This window comes from Dermacentor albipictus, chromosome 1 (genome assembly GCF_038994185.2).
Source record: "Dermacentor albipictus isolate Rhodes 1998 colony chromosome 1, USDA_Dalb.pri_finalv2, whole genome shotgun sequence".
Taxonomy (NCBI): Eukaryota; Metazoa; Arthropoda; class Arachnida; order Ixodida; family Ixodidae; genus Dermacentor; species Dermacentor albipictus.
Window position 1 is genome coordinate 399934774 of NC_091821.1, and position 17609 is coordinate 399952382.

Here is a 17609-nt window from a genome sequence, read left to right on the forward strand (position 1 = left end):
ACCACCAAATATCAAAAGCCGTCTCGGCCGCCTGCGGAGGGAAAGTTGACGATTCGCATTTCATCGTGCGCTTGAGACCCGGTTCCAACATAATTATTGTTAGTACCCCAGATCAGGAGGTCGCGGATATTGCGCGCAAGATCACGCGGATTGTGCTGGGCGGCAACGTTTACGAGGTCAACTCTTACGTTGCGGCACCGGACGGAGTGGCCCGGGGCGTCATTCATGGAATCGACCCGGATACCCCGCCCGAGGAGCTTATGACTCACCTAAGGGTTAGGACCCAAGGCGTGGAAATCGTGCAGGCCCGCATGCTAGGAAAGACCAAGACAGCCTTGATCACGTTCAGCTCTGACGTAGTTCCACGTTACGTCTACTACTACGGAGGGGAGACCGAGTGCCACACCTACAAGCCCACAAAACAAATCTGCTATGTGTGCCAGCGCATGGGACACCGATCGGACGTTTGTCCTACCCCGAACATCAAAATCTGTCTCGCTTGCGGGACGCACGACCCGACGGACGACCACGAGTGCTCGCTCAAGTGCGCCGTCTGCGGCGAAGCCCACGCCACGGAGTCTCGGGAGTGCAAGCAAAAGCTAAAAAACAAGAGCACTGCCACCAAGAAGCATCCTCCAGCCGGAAGGAGGAAGGAAGACGACGACAATGATGGAGGAAGGCCAAGGCGAAGCCGCCTACGCTGGTTCAGCTCGGAATCCTCGGCGAGCCGCTCGAGGTCCCGGGCCCAGTCCAGGTCAATGTCCCGGTCCCGGTCCCGATCCCGGTCCCAGTCCAGGTCTAGGTCCCGTTTCCGCTCGGAGTGGCCCAGGCTAGGAGAGAAGCAAGGGCAGCGACAGCCTTCTACCTCGACATCCACGTCTAAACAGAAGAACCAATCGGGCAAGAAGAACCAAGCCAACAACAACAAGGTGAGCCGGAATCAGTCTGGTACCTCCTCCGCTCAAGATACCAGTGAAAATAGTAAATGCTCCCCAGAATGTACGCGCATCAGGGAAGAAAATAAAAAACTCAAGGCTCAGGTTAACGACCTAAACCAACGCATGCAACGCTTAGAAGCGTTGTTAAGCAAAACCAGCAACAACACACAGGCAGGGTCGCAAAGCGGAACGATAGGCCACGAGCCCGCCATCTCCATTCCTCCCCCGTCAAGAACCACCACGCCCTCATCGCTCCCCGGTGCGGCCTCGGCAGCGGCAGTCCAGTCAAGTGTAGTCACCCTCGAAGGTATTTATGCTACGATACAACAGATGCTTTACCAGATGGGCGAATTAAACAATAAAGTCAAGGAGAACACACTAAGCCATGAAGACCTTGAAAGAAGAATACGCAAGGTTGAGTTTGGCTCGCGCAAGCGGGTCGACGACGAGATCAGCAACCCACGCATCAAGGCGTACAGGCGCATAAACAACACGGGTGACGTCAGCGACGCCGACAACTGCGACGGTAGTGGCATGAACGTCAGCAATAGGGAGTTTTAGTATTGGGGACGCAAGGCGTTGGGGCCCCAAGCGCTTGGGTGCGTTTGCGTTTGCGTACGCAAGCAGAAACGTGTTATAGGTTAGCGGCCCCAAACGCAAACCGCAATGAGGTCGCATGCGCTCGCAGCACCACCAACGTCTGATCGTTGCTGCGTTATCATGCTATAAAATATGAAATGAAGCATACGAAGTAAAGTACATTAAACTCTTTTTATTAGAAGCAGTTAATAGAGAGGTTTACAGCGTCCGGTAACGGGGTAAACGCAGGCTGGGACGTTGGGGCGGAGCCATGAACTAGAGCGTCTTGCATGGTGCTGCCACCTGGTGGCGCAAAGCTCAAACAGACAAAACAGCTAATATTGCAGTAACCAAGTGTATTTTACTTTGCTGCGGGTATAAATTTTTGGCAGCAACACAATTAAGCCATTGCCGATAATTTACGCCAGCAGCGAAGTAGAATAGACTTGGTTACAGCAATATTACCTGCTTTTGTCGATTTGAGCTTTGCGCCGCCAGGTGGATGCACCAAGCAGGACGCTCCCGTTTATGGCTCCGCCCCAACACCCCAACTGCGTTAATCCGAATACCGACACGCTAAACCTCTCTAATACACATAAAAACGACGTCTGTCGACACTTGTCGAAAGATTTATTAGATTATCTACCCGCTAGCTACTCGTAAGTTCTCCTACACCGCAAGAGTCACGTGGGTAATGTGACCTCTTAGGGGCAGCGATGTTTTCGGCCGCTCCAACAACCCAAGGACGCAAGTAGACGTAGCGGTCTGCGCATGCGCAGTAACGTCGCCCCTAGTTCTTGCGTACGCAAGCCGCTTGCGTCCCCAACACTAAAACTCCCTAATGGCTAACACCACACGCAGCGCGCCCGAACACCTCGAGATCTGGCAGTGGAATTGTCGCTCTTTCAACAAGAAGGCAAGTTCACTCCAACTCTTCATCCAAAATCACCTATACCCCCCCGACGTCATCTGCCTTCAGGAGGTCGGGAACCAGCCGATCAGGCTGCGGGGTTACTACGTAATTAAACACGCGGGATCACCGAAAGTCGCGGTTTTAGTTCACAAAACGGTGACGGCCGTGGGACAACATTATCAACATCATGACATTAATCACGTGCTAGTGGAAGTCCTTCCGCAGAAGAGGGGTAGACGTAGCACTTTCATCCTGAATTTGTACAGTCCGCCGAGGGCTCAGAAAGACGACTTCCGCAACATCATTTACGACAGCGTGAGAGCCGCTGGCTGCAACCAGCTGGTAGTTGTGGGAGACATGAACGCTAGACACACGACTTGGGGCTACCAACAAGACACGCAAAAGGGAAGGTCGCTCCTCGATGCGGTTGACCAAATGGCCCTCGAATTGATAACCAACCTCCTCCAACCAACCCGACTGGGCAACAGTGTAAGTCGAGACACGTTTCCGGACCTGTCATTTGTCAAAAACGTAAGGGAATACTCATGGGCGCACCTGGGCGAAACATTGGGCAGCGATCACTATATCCTCAGCATCTCGGTATCCACGCCGAAACTCAAGAGAACAATTGGCGAAATTAGGCTAACGGACTGGGAGGCATTCAGGCAGTACCCCCCGCCCGAAAACGGTATAACAGACATAGCGGAATGGATGCAGCACCTCCGGGACGCCCACATCCAAACCACTAAAACCATCAAGCACACGGTCGAGACGCCCGAAGTCGACCGCCGGCTCTTACACCTGTGGGAAGCCCGTGAGGGCCTCCTCAAACGGTGGAAGCGACAGCGGTTCAACCGGAAGCTACGTCTTCGTATCGAGAGAATAACAGACGAGGCCAGAAATTACGCAAACGAGCTGACGCAGCAAAATTGGGTACAGTTTTGCACCTCGCTCAAGGGTACCCTGAGTACGGCGCAGACCTGGGCCATCCTACGCTGCCTGATCGAGCCCGACAAGGCGAAATCGACAACCAGTCGGACGCTTCTAGAAATCGCTCACAAGTTCCCCGGAAACGATCAGGATTTGATTGACACCCTAAAAACCAGATACCTGGGTAGCGACCCCATACAACCCTGCCTCCTAAAATATGAAGGAGAACCAAGACCAGAACTGGACGCTCCCATCACGGAGGAAGAGGTGTATGCCGCGGCACGAGCCTCACAGCGCAACACAGCTCCCGGAGTTGACAAAATCACCAATGCCATGATTAGAAACCTGAGCCCGATGCACATCCAGGACTTGACTGAATACCTCAACGAGGAACTCTGGAGCAAGGGCCACGTACCAAACGAGTGGAAACACGCGGAAATCGTGACCATTCCCAAACCCGGCAAGAAGCCCGCGATCGACGCCCTGCGTCCCATCTCGCTGACTTCGTGCCTCGGCAAGCTGTACGAGAGGGTCATAGAAAGCCGCCTCCAACATTACATAGAGGACGGTGACCTCTTCCCGCACACCATGCTTGGCTTCAGGCCGGGACTTTCTGCTCAAGATGCATTCCTAATCCTAAGGGAAGAAGTTCTCAAGGGCATACCGAAGGGAGGAGAACACCTCCTGCTCGCACTCGACCTAAAAGGGGCCTTCGATAACATCTCCCACGAGGCCATTCTCAAGGGACTGAACGACATCAGCTGCGGGGAGCGCATCCTTAATTACGTTAAATCGTTCCTGACGGGCCGGACGGCAACCATCGGAATAGGCAAGACTCGATCGGATACGATCGACGTGCCGAACAAAGGAACACCGCAGGGGGCGATAATCTCCCCGATTCTCTTCAATGTCGCGATGCTAGCGCTGACCAAAGAGCTGCAGAAGATCCCCGACCTAGGTTACGCCCTGTACGCAGACGACATCACGCTCTGGGCCACCAAGGGCTCCCTAGCACAAAAAGAGGCGACCCTTCAAGAGGCCGCGACGGCTGTGGAGAGATTTGCGGCAGCGAGCGGGATGCGTTGTGCGCCCGAAAAGTCTGAGGTGATCCGGGTGCACGGAGGAGGAATCTACAAGTCCCCCGGCCCTATCGACCTCTATCTTGAGGGCCAGAAGATAACGGAAGGCAATAAGATTAGGATTCTAGGTTTTTGGATCCAGAGTAACCTGAAAGCCTCCCACACCATCCAAACCCTAAGGTCTGCCACCAACCAGATCTCGCGGATTATAAAACGAATTACAAGAAGCCGCAAGGGCATGCGAGAAGAGGACACGATTCGTCTCGTCCAGGCTTTGGTGATCAGCAGAATAACGTATAGCATGCCGTATCACCATCACTCGCTAAACAAACGCGACCAAGAACAAGTCGATGCCATCATCAGAGGCGCGTACAAAACGGCTCTGGGTCTTCCTGTCACCACCTCAAACGAGAAGTTAGCGGCCCTCGGGATCTACAACACCTTCGCTGAGCTGTCGGACGCGGTTATGGCTTCGCAAAAGGCCCGACTACAGAACACGGCGGCGGGCAGAGCCATCCTCCACCGGACCGGAACGGCAACGGAGCTCCGTGCCCTCGATAGGCAACGATCACTCCCGCCTGAGGTCAGAGGCAAGATCAAGGCGAACCCGATACCGAAGCACATGAGTCATGAACTCCATAAAGGACGACGCAAGGCTCGCGTCGACAGACAGCGCCGACAATTCCAGGGTGACCCGTACGTAATGTACGTGGACGTGGCGGCGTACCCTGTGGGGGGCCTCTTCGCGGTAGCCGCCGTGAACGGGAGAGACAACTCCTTGACTCTCGCGGCCTCCGTGAGGGCAGAGACCCCAGCTGCGGCTGAGACCATAGCCGCGGCGCTGGTAATAAAGCAAGAAGACAGGGTAGGCAGGGAAGTCCATGTCGTTACGGACTCGCAACAGGCCTGCCGTAACTTTACGAACGGACGGACACCGCTGCTGGCGGCTCAGATTCTAGGCCCGAGGCTGCACGAATACCATCAAATCACGTGGACGCCGGGGCACGCGGGTCTGGAGGGGAACGAAAGGGCGAACGCCCTAGCTCGAGCGCTCATCAACCGAGCGGGGCAAGACCAATCGCCTCATCAATCCCCACCCTTTACCTTCATGCCCCTGCCATCCAATTATTGCGACCGACTGGAGATCCAGCGACTCAACCGCAGGATTTATCCCCCGCCTCACAAAAAGCTCAGCACTGAAGATGCCGTAGCTCTCCGACTTATACAGACCAACACATTTCCAAACCTACACAGATACAGTAAAATGTTCCCACATACATATCGCGGCATCTGCCCCTGGTGCGGCAACACACGCCCTACACTCTTTCATATCTCGTGGGGGTGCGAGGGCAAACCTCAACACTTAAAGACGCCTAGCACGTCATTTGAGCGGTGGGAGGTACAGCTGACCGGCGATACCCTGGCGGGACAAGAAGCTCTCGTCCAGCAAGTACGTCGAGCAGCCACGGCCAGTGGAGTCCTGGAATGAGGACCCCACCCACTCGACCTCAAGAGCAACCACCTCGATGGTCCGAATAAATGTTTTTCTCTCTCTCTTGTTGCCCACGTGTTGTCCTGTTGTTGTGATCCAGAGTCTTAACTGATCATGAGAGTTGGATGACTAGAACATTCTGATCTGATTATCAAAACAATTGTGTAATATTCAGACAGCTTTACCACTTGCTTTTCACTTTTACATCATTTTGTGATGTTCAGGCCACTGCTCTTGATTAAAGGAAATTTAATTCTGTAGTTATAGTATGTGCCGAAACGACGATTTGGTTATGAGGTACGTCGTAGTGCGGAATTTTTACAGCTGGTATTTTTTTACATGTACAAGTGCAAGAGTATTTTTGCATTTTGACCCCATATAGATGTGGCCACCGTGGCCAGAATCGGACTTGCAACCTCAAACTCGGTACTAGTACAACACCATTCACTGCTCTTGTAGAAGCGACCTATCAGCATGACTTTAAACTGCCAGTGTAGCCTGCACTTAGTGGAGATTTATTGCTAGTTTTCGCTTACTGCCTGTAATGCCATCCACTGAGTTCTGTTTCAGCAAGTCTGGCTTTGAGCACCTCTTACCACATCCTGCTGCCTTACAGACGATGTCTCCGACCGCCTGGACAGACGGAGAAAAGAGCGAGAGCGGTACCGTGAGGTCGACAATGAGGAAGACGACAGAGACAAGATCAGGGAACACAAGGACAAAGAAAAGGAGTTTGAAGCTATCAAGGTAAGTCGCTCAAGTTCTTGAAACTGGTAACTTTTTGGAAGCATTTGGCTGACAGGCTAGTCAACTCTGCATGTTAGGTTGTGACTAGCATGGGTTGGCCAGAGGGTACATGGAACTCGTGCAGATTCTGGTTGCCACATCAAAGAAATGACATTGTCGTCTCGTCAGCCTGTTCACCTTGGCTCCTGGTTGGTCACCTTAAAATCATTTCCAGGCTGCTTAGTCTTTTTTGGGAATTTGTGTAAAAGGTGCAAAGGCATGACAGACTGACCTGACCATGCCTTCAGCACATCTGCTATGCCTGCCGTCACCACATTGCCAGTAGTGCTCACTGTGGTGCTTGGATAAGAGGCTGCTTTAGACTTACGATAGCTGCACGTAGGCTTTGTCAGAGGTCCTAGCTGGTGTTGTCAGTGAATGCACTGTGGAATGCCTCTGAATGTTCTCTTTTCACTTTTATGCACAGTTGCCATTCAATTCACTGAAAACTAAAACCATGAGAAGCCGTTGAAGCAGAAGAGATGTGGCGGAAGGCCGATTGTGGAGCTAGTTTTATGTATATGTTTTTAGACAACTTGTGTAAGAGAAGTTATACTTTATCTAGTTGTGAAACTGTTGTGATCTCTTGCAGGAACGCTACCTGGGCCTCATGAAGAAAAAGCGGCGTGTGCGGCGGCTAAATGATCGCAAGTTTGTCTTTGACTGGGATGCCTCGGAGGACACAGCCGTGGACTATAATCCTATTTACAAAGAAAAGCACACCGTGCAGTTCTTTGGCAGGGGACACGTTGGAGGCATTGACCTCAAGGTAAGCCTTCTTGTCTCCAGCTTTTCACTTGGAAGAGGCCGCGCCTTCCGTCCTGGTGGGACAACTTGCTGTGTAGCCTAAAGTGCAAATTTATAAGTGCAATGGTCATTGTAAGTCTTCAGCCCTTCATAAATAGATGACTGCCACCATTCGCCACTTCATAACTTCTTTATTACTCAGCTTTAAAGTCGTGCTTACCTTTAGTACAGGTCTCCGGCAGACTGGTCACTCTTGCAAGGGATTGCTGTCTTTCTCACTCACCACTGCTGCAGTCATTGTGATGACAACATTTGGTTGTACAGCTTTGACATAGAGCACTGCATTAACAGCTGTTTACTGTGAAACCGTTAACCTGACTCGAGCAAATAGGGCTATATCAAGGCCAGTCCCAGTGTCAAGGCCAGTTTGTTCCTTAATGCCTATTAGGCTTTGTTATCCTGTGAGTGAACATCAGAATAGGCAGTAGTGAGATGAAATTACAGGATAATGGGTTATCATCAAGGCAGATTCTCTGCTTTTCTTTTACAGGCTCAAAAGAAAGAACAGTCCAAGTTCTACGGTGAATTGCTGGAACGTAGAAGAACACAGGCTGAAAAAGATCAAGAAGTGTAAGTCTAGTTATATACTGGTATTAAGCAACAAAACACAGGGGAACAACTTGAGCGGTGTATTCAATGCTGTTAGATTGCTAATAAGCAACAAAACATGGGGGAACAACTTGAGTGATATATTCAATGCCGTTAGATCACTTTTTCTGTCCTGTGAGTGTTCTACCAGGGGCAATAGAATTGGGCATGTTGTTTGTGCATACCAGATTCAACAGCAGTGCCAGGAAGAATGAAGACTGTAGGCATATGTGTTTGTCTCGTTTGTCTCATTCACCATTTTTATCTGTTCCGTAGCTGGTTCAGGATCACTGTATGTACAGTTAACTTTCGTTAATTTGGCCTTGACGGGGCCAACAAAATTGTTCAAATTATCTGGCAGGCTGAATGAAACAAGAGGTAAAAAAAAACGTCGAAATACGCTTTATTGCATGTGATATTTGACTTCTAGTAATTCACATGAAAAGGAGTATTGTAAATAACGGTGTGTCTTGTTTCTTCAATATCAAACAGCTTGCTGGACAGCTAAGAGCACGAAAATAGCAGACAATTTATTGTAGCACAATTGTGAGAAAAGTGGCAGACCCATGAAAGCAGGAAGAAACTGCGAAATGCAAGTAATGGAAAATACTCTGAAATGAATGGTATGATGGGAAAAATTATTTTCACTACTATACAACTATAACAACACACAAGACATGTAACAACCATCCAGATAATAAAGAAAAGCTACACAGACAACCCAGCAATTAATTTACTCAGAATGGAATGGTATTTTGATGCTGGGCACGAGATGGATGGTTGAAGCTTACTGCACGTTAATGAGGCATATGCTTTTGTACAGTTGACAAAAAAAAAAGTAGGGAGCTATGAAGCCTTTCCTGGACCAACTGCATAAAAATTTGTTTGCACCGCCAACATTATTGCCTGTAATGTGCAATCCAGTGAGGCCCCCACTAAACAGCTGCAAGGTATTGGCAGCACATTGAGTGTGCTGGTGGCCTTTTTAGGATCAGTTTGTTTGATCAGATTCTTTCTGCTCAATTCGCTTCTTATTTTCTTTAATTTCACAATTTATCCATTACACTGTGCAGAATTTTAAGCTGCTTGATATTACATGCCTTTTTGTCCGTCTGTGCGAATACTGAATACTAAATTTAAAATTGAATCTGAAGTACGATAAAGAAACAAATATCAAATCGAATATCAGAAAAATTTTCTCAAAATGTAATGCTTCAAATTTTTGGCAATAAAATACAAGGCTGCACAGGCTCAGAAGTCTCCTAGAGTTGCATAACAAGAATGTAGCAAACTCTCACTACCTTAGGTACATCGAAATCAAGATATACAGTATGGTCTACTCTTAATAAAGGGAACGCCAAATTAGTATGCCAGCACTGATTATAACTTAGTTCTAGTAAACGGTGGTCTGTAAAACATATATATATTTTTATCAATCGAATATCTGTTGCATAGAATTAAGTGCTTTTTTCTCTCTGAAACTAATGAATTAGTGACATTCTCTTGTACTGAATACACATGAGGTTCTCAGTTTAATGGTAGACCTGTGTTTTGTGGCAATCATTTATTTATTGCATAGAATGTTCAATTTACTTTCCAGTTTTTCTAAAAAAATACAGAAGGCTTACGTGGACTTCACGACAGGTGGGTTATCGTAAGGTCAATCTGTATGATAGTCCAGAGGACTGCAACTCACGGGACGCGATCACTCAACGTTTAGCCTGTGCTGACGGTAAAGAGCAGGCACCATCTGTGCCATTTCATCGTCAGGTTCAGTGTGATTTGACACTTGTCACATATTCTGAAACAGTCGGCAAGTGCTCGCAAGTGCTTGCTCCTCTTCCCTCACACACCTTCGTTCATCCGTGGTCCGCGCAAATGCATGCAACTAAATTATGACACTTTTTCCAGCCATATAAACCCAAACCTAGTCTTGTGACGAGTTACTAATCGCTACAAAAAGAGACCAATGTAGGCCAGAAACGATGTCTGGAACAAGACGCCGCTGCGTGGTGTGTCACAAAGATGACGGTTGTGAACAACTTTGTTGCCATCCCATGCACTCGCTTTTGTTTGCGAGGTGGGTTGCTGGCTTTCCGAATGTCTTGCGACTGCTGTGATAGATCTGCGTCGATTTGGCACCAAATCGTAACTAAATTTAGTCACCGACGCCCAACGAAGCAACACCGATTAGGTCTAATGGCCTTGGCAGTGTGGCTGTGACAAAAATTTCCTGCTGGCCGATCTGGTAATGAATGCAAGCTGTCGCGAAATGCTTGCCACTAATATGTTTGTGTGGGTAGCTCATCAGTTATCATTGGTCCCGAGATCATGTGTGCAGGTTAGATTGATGGCTATTTTAATGGCGTGAAGTTCATCGCCATGTATCCACCAGGATCTGCTTGCTTATCAGCGCCTAATTGGCCCAATCTTTGCATATGCTTTCCCACTTTATGAAAGATACGCTGCTTTTGTTTCCACTCGTTTGTTCATGTCACGTTATCATTTTGATTGTGTCTGTTGATCTGGATGAACTTTGTACCGACAGAGGCGGCCCTGACCAATGTGGTGCCGTTCTGCGAATTACAGCATTCGGGCACTGTGTATGTGATCAGTGCATTAGGACGATGCCGGGGAGCACTTGCAGTGACCAAGTCCTCTACTGTGCCACTCGAGGTGGCCCGTCCGTAGCGCGTGTTGTGCTCCTATTGTGCCTAAAACGAAGTTATACGCTTGCTTGGGCGGCATCGGGCATAAGAAGCTCCGTGGTGCATGTGACACATGGCATTGTGCGGGTCTCTACACCGAATATATACAAAAATCTAATAGTAGATATTCAGTTTGCGAATATAATTATTCATACATTCACTGTTCGTTTTAATTCGGTGATAGTAGAGTATTCGTACACCGCTAGTTTTTGTTGCAGCAGTCTAGTGATGGCACAGTGGAGCTGCCATCAGTAGTGGCCATGATTTTGTGAACAGAAAAACAGCACTTCACAGCAAAAGCTGCAACCTTATGAATTATTGGCACTTTATAGCTAAAATGTAATGTTTGTTTTCCATCGTAAATATTTTTTTCATATGTTATGTGTGATGTTTTAAGAACCTGTTGTGATGCCATTATCACCAGGGAAAAAAACACACACAAAAAAAACACAAATTGATGCTACCATACTATATTCTTTAGAGCCTTTTTTAGAGTTGGGCACCTAGAACTGGAGGAAATGCATTGGAAAGTGGTATGGCATTTACATAGCTGTGCTTCATGGTCCTGTTGCTGTGTTGCATATTGCTTATCTCTGAATGGATACTGAGTTTCCGTGCATCTGTATAATAATGGCTGTTGTCTCACCAGGGTGCGGTTGAAGAAGATCAAGAGCAAAGAGGAAAAGCAGAAGTGGGATGACCGGCACTGGTCGCACAAGTCCTTGGAAGAGATGCAGGAGCGTGATTGGCGCATCTTCCGTGAGGATTTCAACATCACCATCAAGGGTGGCCGCATTCCCAACCCACTTCGCAAGTGGTCCGAGTGTGGCCTCCCCTCTGTCATCCTTGATGTCATCAAGGAGCTCGGCTACAAGGTTTGAGCTTGTTCCTGATGTGTGTGTGTGTGATTGTGTGTGTTTGCGTGTGTTCAGGCTATGAATGCGTGCCACTTGGGTTACATGTTGGCATCGGATGGCTTAGCTAAGCAATTCTGTACGACAGTATGATGTCTGTGTAGTGTGCACAGGTTGCAAAAGAGCCAGTACGCACAGTGCGTCAAGTGTTATGTTCATGAAAGATTTATGCAATCCTACACGTATAGATTCTGTAATGGCACTCACAGCTACGTTACTGAAGATGAAAGCCACTATCGTGTTATTAGCTTAGGTCCGGGGGCATTGATGGGCAATAAACAAAAACAAGGAAAGCATACTGTGACTGTGCACAAGTGCCCTGTGTCAAAGGTATTTTGTGTGCTACAAAGGCTCCCGTGCTGCATTATTTGATTGCGCTTGCAATGATATAAGACAAGGAAAACCTGCAGGCACATGCTTGATTGAGAAGTACTACGGGCTGCTTTCGCTATCAAATGTCAGAGCTTGTGGTAATGGACAATGTACCCATGAATGCTGCAAAATTAGTGTGTGCTGCGAAATGCAGCGCATCGATAGATACTTGTGCATGTGTGATAAGGTATCTTATGTGCTGTGCAATATCAGCTGTCCATTCAACAGCACTGATATATGTGTGCTTTTGGGCCTTGGTTCAACATGTAACACTCAGAGGACAGGCCAACTGGCTTGGTGCTCGGCTCGGCGATTGGCGCATGTCTTCATGGCTGATGAAATATTCTTATTGCTACTACATTATCATAAATCTCTTCCTATCACTTGATGGTCATTGGCTTGAATGACATGGTTTTACCGTTCAATGCTGTACGATCAGTGGGCATCTGTCATGACTAATGCGGAACTTTCTGGATTATCGGTTATGTTCCTCTTTAGCTCGAAGCTGCAGCAACAATCATGGCTGAAAAACAAGGAGACATGGCAAGCACTTCTGACACCAGTTTAGAAATGTTAAAAGGACGACAATGCCTGAAGATAGAAAATTATAGTTAAGCAACAAACAATGCATGTGAGTGGCAGTGGGTTGGAAAAATATGCTTCCTTCTTGTAGACAAGCTGCATGCTTGTAAGCAAAACTGGCATTGCAGGGAAAAATGGCAGACAATGTCAACAGTTGTCTTCTTGACAGTTTGCCATCTCGAACAATTATCTTTGCCAAGTAACTGTTACAGTCATGGACATGTCTATTAATCTTACTAATTCAGGCCAGTAGAGTTTTCTAAAATTCTTTTACCTGTACATAATGTGACGACAGGGCTGTCACACCTTTGTGATGTCACGCTTTGCAGGCTGTGTTCAGCCTATTTCTATAACTGTTTACTTCTCAGTAATTAGTGAGGGCTGTGCTATCCAAAATCTGTTTCTGCTTATCTTGTAATTTCACTTGAACAAATTTATTACTACTTCTATATTTACTACTTCTGTATTGCTTTATCATTTTTATTTCCCTTGTCTGGATCTCACAGAATAAAGTTTGCTTTGGCTGCAGTAGAGATGGGGCTGCAATTTCCATAGATGGCTGCATGTGGCTGCTTGAAACTGAAAACTAATTTGATCCGGAGGAAGTGACTGACAAATAAAAGTCATGGCATGCACATCTGTTTTGTATGAGCGCCAAGCGACTTTCCTGTTCAGTTGATTGGCTCAGGATAGCATTAAGAAAGTTGTAGTCACGTATATATACTTGGATGAGGTAATTATAGATTGCTCGAAGAAACATTTGGCTGGCAGTGTACTTAAAATAGGCTGTTGACGGTGATAATTTATATAGTACATAGGTTGCCTTGTGTATACTGCATGCAGCTTTCTTACGTCTCAGACATTGCAGTGTTAAACCTGCTTGCAGTCATCATCATGAAATCATCGAAGGACTTTCCCAGATATCTCCAATGCCCCTTTCCTGCATCAACGATATTTACTGTTTACCTTGAAATTACTTATCTCATGACACAATTATGTTCACCTTCCTCTGGCACCCATTCTGTTACTCCAATGAACTGCTATTTATCTGCCGTATGCATTACATGACCTGCTGCAGCTCCGCTTCCTTCTTAAATGACGTATCATCTACCTGCATTCTATCTTCGATTCCTATATCTGTATTCCTGTGTTTTACTCTTACACCTATAACTTTTCTTTCCATGCCCAGTTGTGTGGTGCTTGGCTTCTTCTCAAGTTTATTTGTTAGCCGCCAAGTATTGGTACTGTAGGTTGTTATTGGTGGAATACATTTCTTGCCAATAATATCAGGAAGTTGTTCTTCATGACTTGGGACTGCTTGCTAACAGTATTATCACAAGAAGCCAACAAACACTGACACCAAGGACAACATAGGGGAAGTTACTTGGGCTAAATGAAATAAAGAAACGAGAGGGCAACGATGCAGCAAGTTGTTTTTTCATCCACTTTCATTTCCATTAATTTGTCGTTTCCTTATTTTATTGATTAAGCACAAGTAACTTCCCCTATGTTGTCCTTGGTGTCAGTGTTGGTTGGCTTCTTGTGATATGACTAATAAAAATCGGGCCCCTCGGTTAACCCCCTTTCTCCTCATTTGCTAACAGTAGGTGTGACAAACAAACCAGCTTGCCACCCGTCTTAGTATCACTGTATTACTGCATTTGAAGTGCATAAAAACATAGAATTAATTGTGACATTCTTCTGTTTGCCTTCACACAAAGTGACATGGTGTTTGCTCACAGGACCCCACGCCAATCCAGAGGCAAGCCATCCCCATCGGTCTCCAGAATCGGGACATCATTGGTGTTGCTGAAACCGGCAGTGGTAAGACACTGGCCTTCCTGCTGCCACTGCTGGTCTGGATCACATCTCTGCCCAAGATTGAGAGGTGACGTTCTGAACTTGGCATTCCTCGAGCTATTTTAGTCATTGAGTGCAAACCGTGAAGACTGATCGGCCATGCAAGTCTTTCAAGAAGGAAATGTGTGCAGAAGATTTTCAAGCACTTAATGGCAGACTGGAAAACGCAGTAGTGTTCTTAACGGGTTTCGAATGTTGCAAAGTGGAGCTGAGCAATGATTCGTAAAACCTTGGTTTGTATGTTCAGCATTCCCAAGCAGAATGAATTGCAGTCTTGTTGTAAACTTGAAGCTCATGTAAGATGCAGAGCATATTTATATGCAAATTTTGTTTCAACACGAACTTTACTTTGGGCGTGGCTCCATGGCAACGAATTCCACATTGCCATGAAGCTGCATTCAAAGACAAAAGTTGCATTCTCATCTTTTATTTAAATTTCATAAGATTTTGGTGCAGCTGAGACATATAACATTTGTTAAGTCTTTGTTGCAGTTCTTTTCTTTTTCCACTTCATTGCTAGAGCTGTGGATAGTTTTTATTTTCTTCGTTCGCTTTATCATGTGCCTTCAGACAGGTATTGCGAGGCATGGCATACTTGCGAATTATATATGCACTGGAACTGGCTGGAAACAGCATCCAGCTACAGAGTGTTGCTAAATCTAGAAACCAGATCCACACTGCAGACTATGATATCTGGGCTGTCATCGCTTTAATTTAATTTGGAATTAACACGGTATCTTATTTACCTTACTGTGTGTGAAAGATGACAAGGTTGTTGGCTGTGGGCAAACCTAGCCTTGTCAGAGTTGCTGACAGTTGCTTTCACACGAATACATATCGCTTCTTGTTCACAGCTGAAAGGTGAGACATCGGGTAACATGTTTCAACATGACAGGTGAAACGAAGTATAGGAAGTGATTAGCAGGAACCACATCGAAGTGTGCACAGTGCCTTGTCCACCCTGTTGAACTTACAGCTCACAGTGAACTCGCAGTGGTTAAGGTAGGTGTTGCTATTCAGTAATGTGTTCAGTATCTCTCGTAGAATCTCCAGGAGGAGCTGAGACACATCACTCCTGATTGAGTAGTAGCCTTGTACAAAGACTGTGTTGCCTACTTCGGCATGCAGAGCTGCTCTATGGTTCAATTCTCCTAGTAGAACTGTTTCCTCTTAAAGAGCCGTTCACCACGTTTTGTTACTGCAAACAGAGGGGTGAGCTGTATAGATTGTGCGGTGATGATTGTGTCTGCAAAGTATTATGTTGACATATGCTGCGGAAACAGCTTGACTTCTTGGTAAAAAATGTCAGGAGGAATGGACAACACAAAATTTTCTGCATCTTGTGTCATCTGTATTGTGTACTGTGCAAGCCATATGTCAGTACGTTCTGGAGAGCTGTGTCCATGTGATTTTTATACTCTTGCTTCTGTGAGTTGGGAAAAACATAAGATCATTGAGGGCCTTTTAAACAGTTTGTAGTTCTTATTTCCTGAATGTATGTGAACTGGAAGCAATGGGGGTAAACAGCATGTTCATGTGGCTATTTTTGTGATGTGTGCTACCTGACCAATGCTGTTCCCGGTCCATTTGTTCTTGCAGACTTTGGAACTAGCGGTCAGTAATTTTTGTGCTTCTTCTGGTGGTATGCAGGCAAGAGGATGCTGACCAGGGACCATATGCCATTATCATGGCTCCAACACGTGAGCTGGCCCAGCAGATTGATGAGGAGACTACCAAGTTTGCCAAGATGCTGGAAATCCGTTCAGTGGCTGTCATTGGTGGTCTTTCCCGTGAGGAGCAGGGATTCCGGCTGCGTCTCGGCTGCGAGGTAAACTCCTGCCCTGTACAGACTGCTTTACTGGGGTGTTATTACAGGTGTGGTGCTTGCTGAACAAACCACTCACTCTCAGTTCGATTTTTGACAAGTGCTGATGAGCTCATAGCCAATGTCATGATACTCTCATTTGCTGGCAAAGTTATGTAGCCACAACTGAGCATTCGCGATTTGAAGCCCCCATCCCCCTCTTCTCTTTCTCTTTTGTCTGTGAGCACAGCATTTTGCCAAATGTGACATTGAGATCTCACTTGTTTGTTGTACCGTATTTACTCGAGTCTAGCCCGCACTTTTTGTCCAATAAAATGGGTACAGTTGAACCCAGCTATATAGAACTCGCAAAAAAGTACCTATCAGTTTGATACAGAGTATCATTCGATATAAGCCTGCTAAATTATAGGATATCATAAAAGTACATACCATTTATAAAATCACTTTATTGATGAAACTAGCTTAGTTTCGCATGAAATAGTCCTGCATTTTCTTCTGCTGGGGCAATTTTGCTGCCTGCGACGCACGCACTTCCCCACATTGTCTAAGGAGTTGGAGCAGCTGAGGCCGCAACCTTCCGCATTCGCGCAGAAGCACCGGACTAGTGCGAGTGCACCAATCACTTCGGAGAATGTGGGCAAAGGACCGTCGTTGCTATCCTCATTGTCCCCACTTTCATTTGTGCTCGATACGATGTCGGCAATGTACTGTATTTACACGATTGTAAGTCGATCCATTTTTCTAAATTTGAAAATCTGAAGTGTAGGCGTCGACTTACAGTCGAAACCAAAACATGCACCGCCCAAAGAAGCGAGACCAACGAGATCTACAGCGTAGTTACAATGTTATGCTTGCTCTATGGCCCTACCCGTAACTTTTTGCTATCCTGCGTGTTTCTTCACTTTTCGGAAGGTTTTTCAACATTTTTGACCGTTTTACAGTGCACAGAACACTCACGGGGAGAGGGGGGGGGGTCAATAGTTGATGGAAGCGCTGCTTCTGGGGGCACTTTTCCGCTGCTTGATGTTCAATATATCGGGAGTCTCTGCTATTTTTGTTGGATGTAAGCGTAATTTTTGCTATATATACTCATTGTAACTGTACCGTGACCAGAAATTGTTCGATGTATAAAATAATTCAATTTAAATGGGTTCAATATAGTCGGGTTCGACTGTACAAAAATTGCGTGCGTGTTGGATTCGAGTACAACCCTAAGTCTGCGTCAACTTATCGTCA

General features: G+C 46.7%; 1 protein-coding gene across 3 annotated transcripts in view; it reads left to right on the plus strand.

The window, feature by feature from the left end:
* The window catches only part of LOC135918771 (probable ATP-dependent RNA helicase DDX23), a 55150-nt gene that overhangs the window by 17047 nt on the left and 20494 nt on the right, over positions 1-17609 (plus strand). For all 3 annotated transcript variants that reach the window (XM_065452465.2, XM_065452467.2, XM_065452464.1), the window contains 6 exons: positions 6548-6678; positions 7310-7486; positions 8015-8094; positions 11470-11695; positions 14431-14576; positions 16199-16376. In XM_065452465.2, the coding sequence (XP_065308537.1) occupies positions 6548-6678; positions 7310-7486; positions 8015-8094; positions 11470-11695; positions 14431-14576; positions 16199-16376 (938 nt within the window). The remainder of the gene's footprint in view (positions 1-6547; positions 6679-7309; positions 7487-8014; positions 8095-11469; positions 11696-14430; positions 14577-16198; positions 16377-17609) is intronic.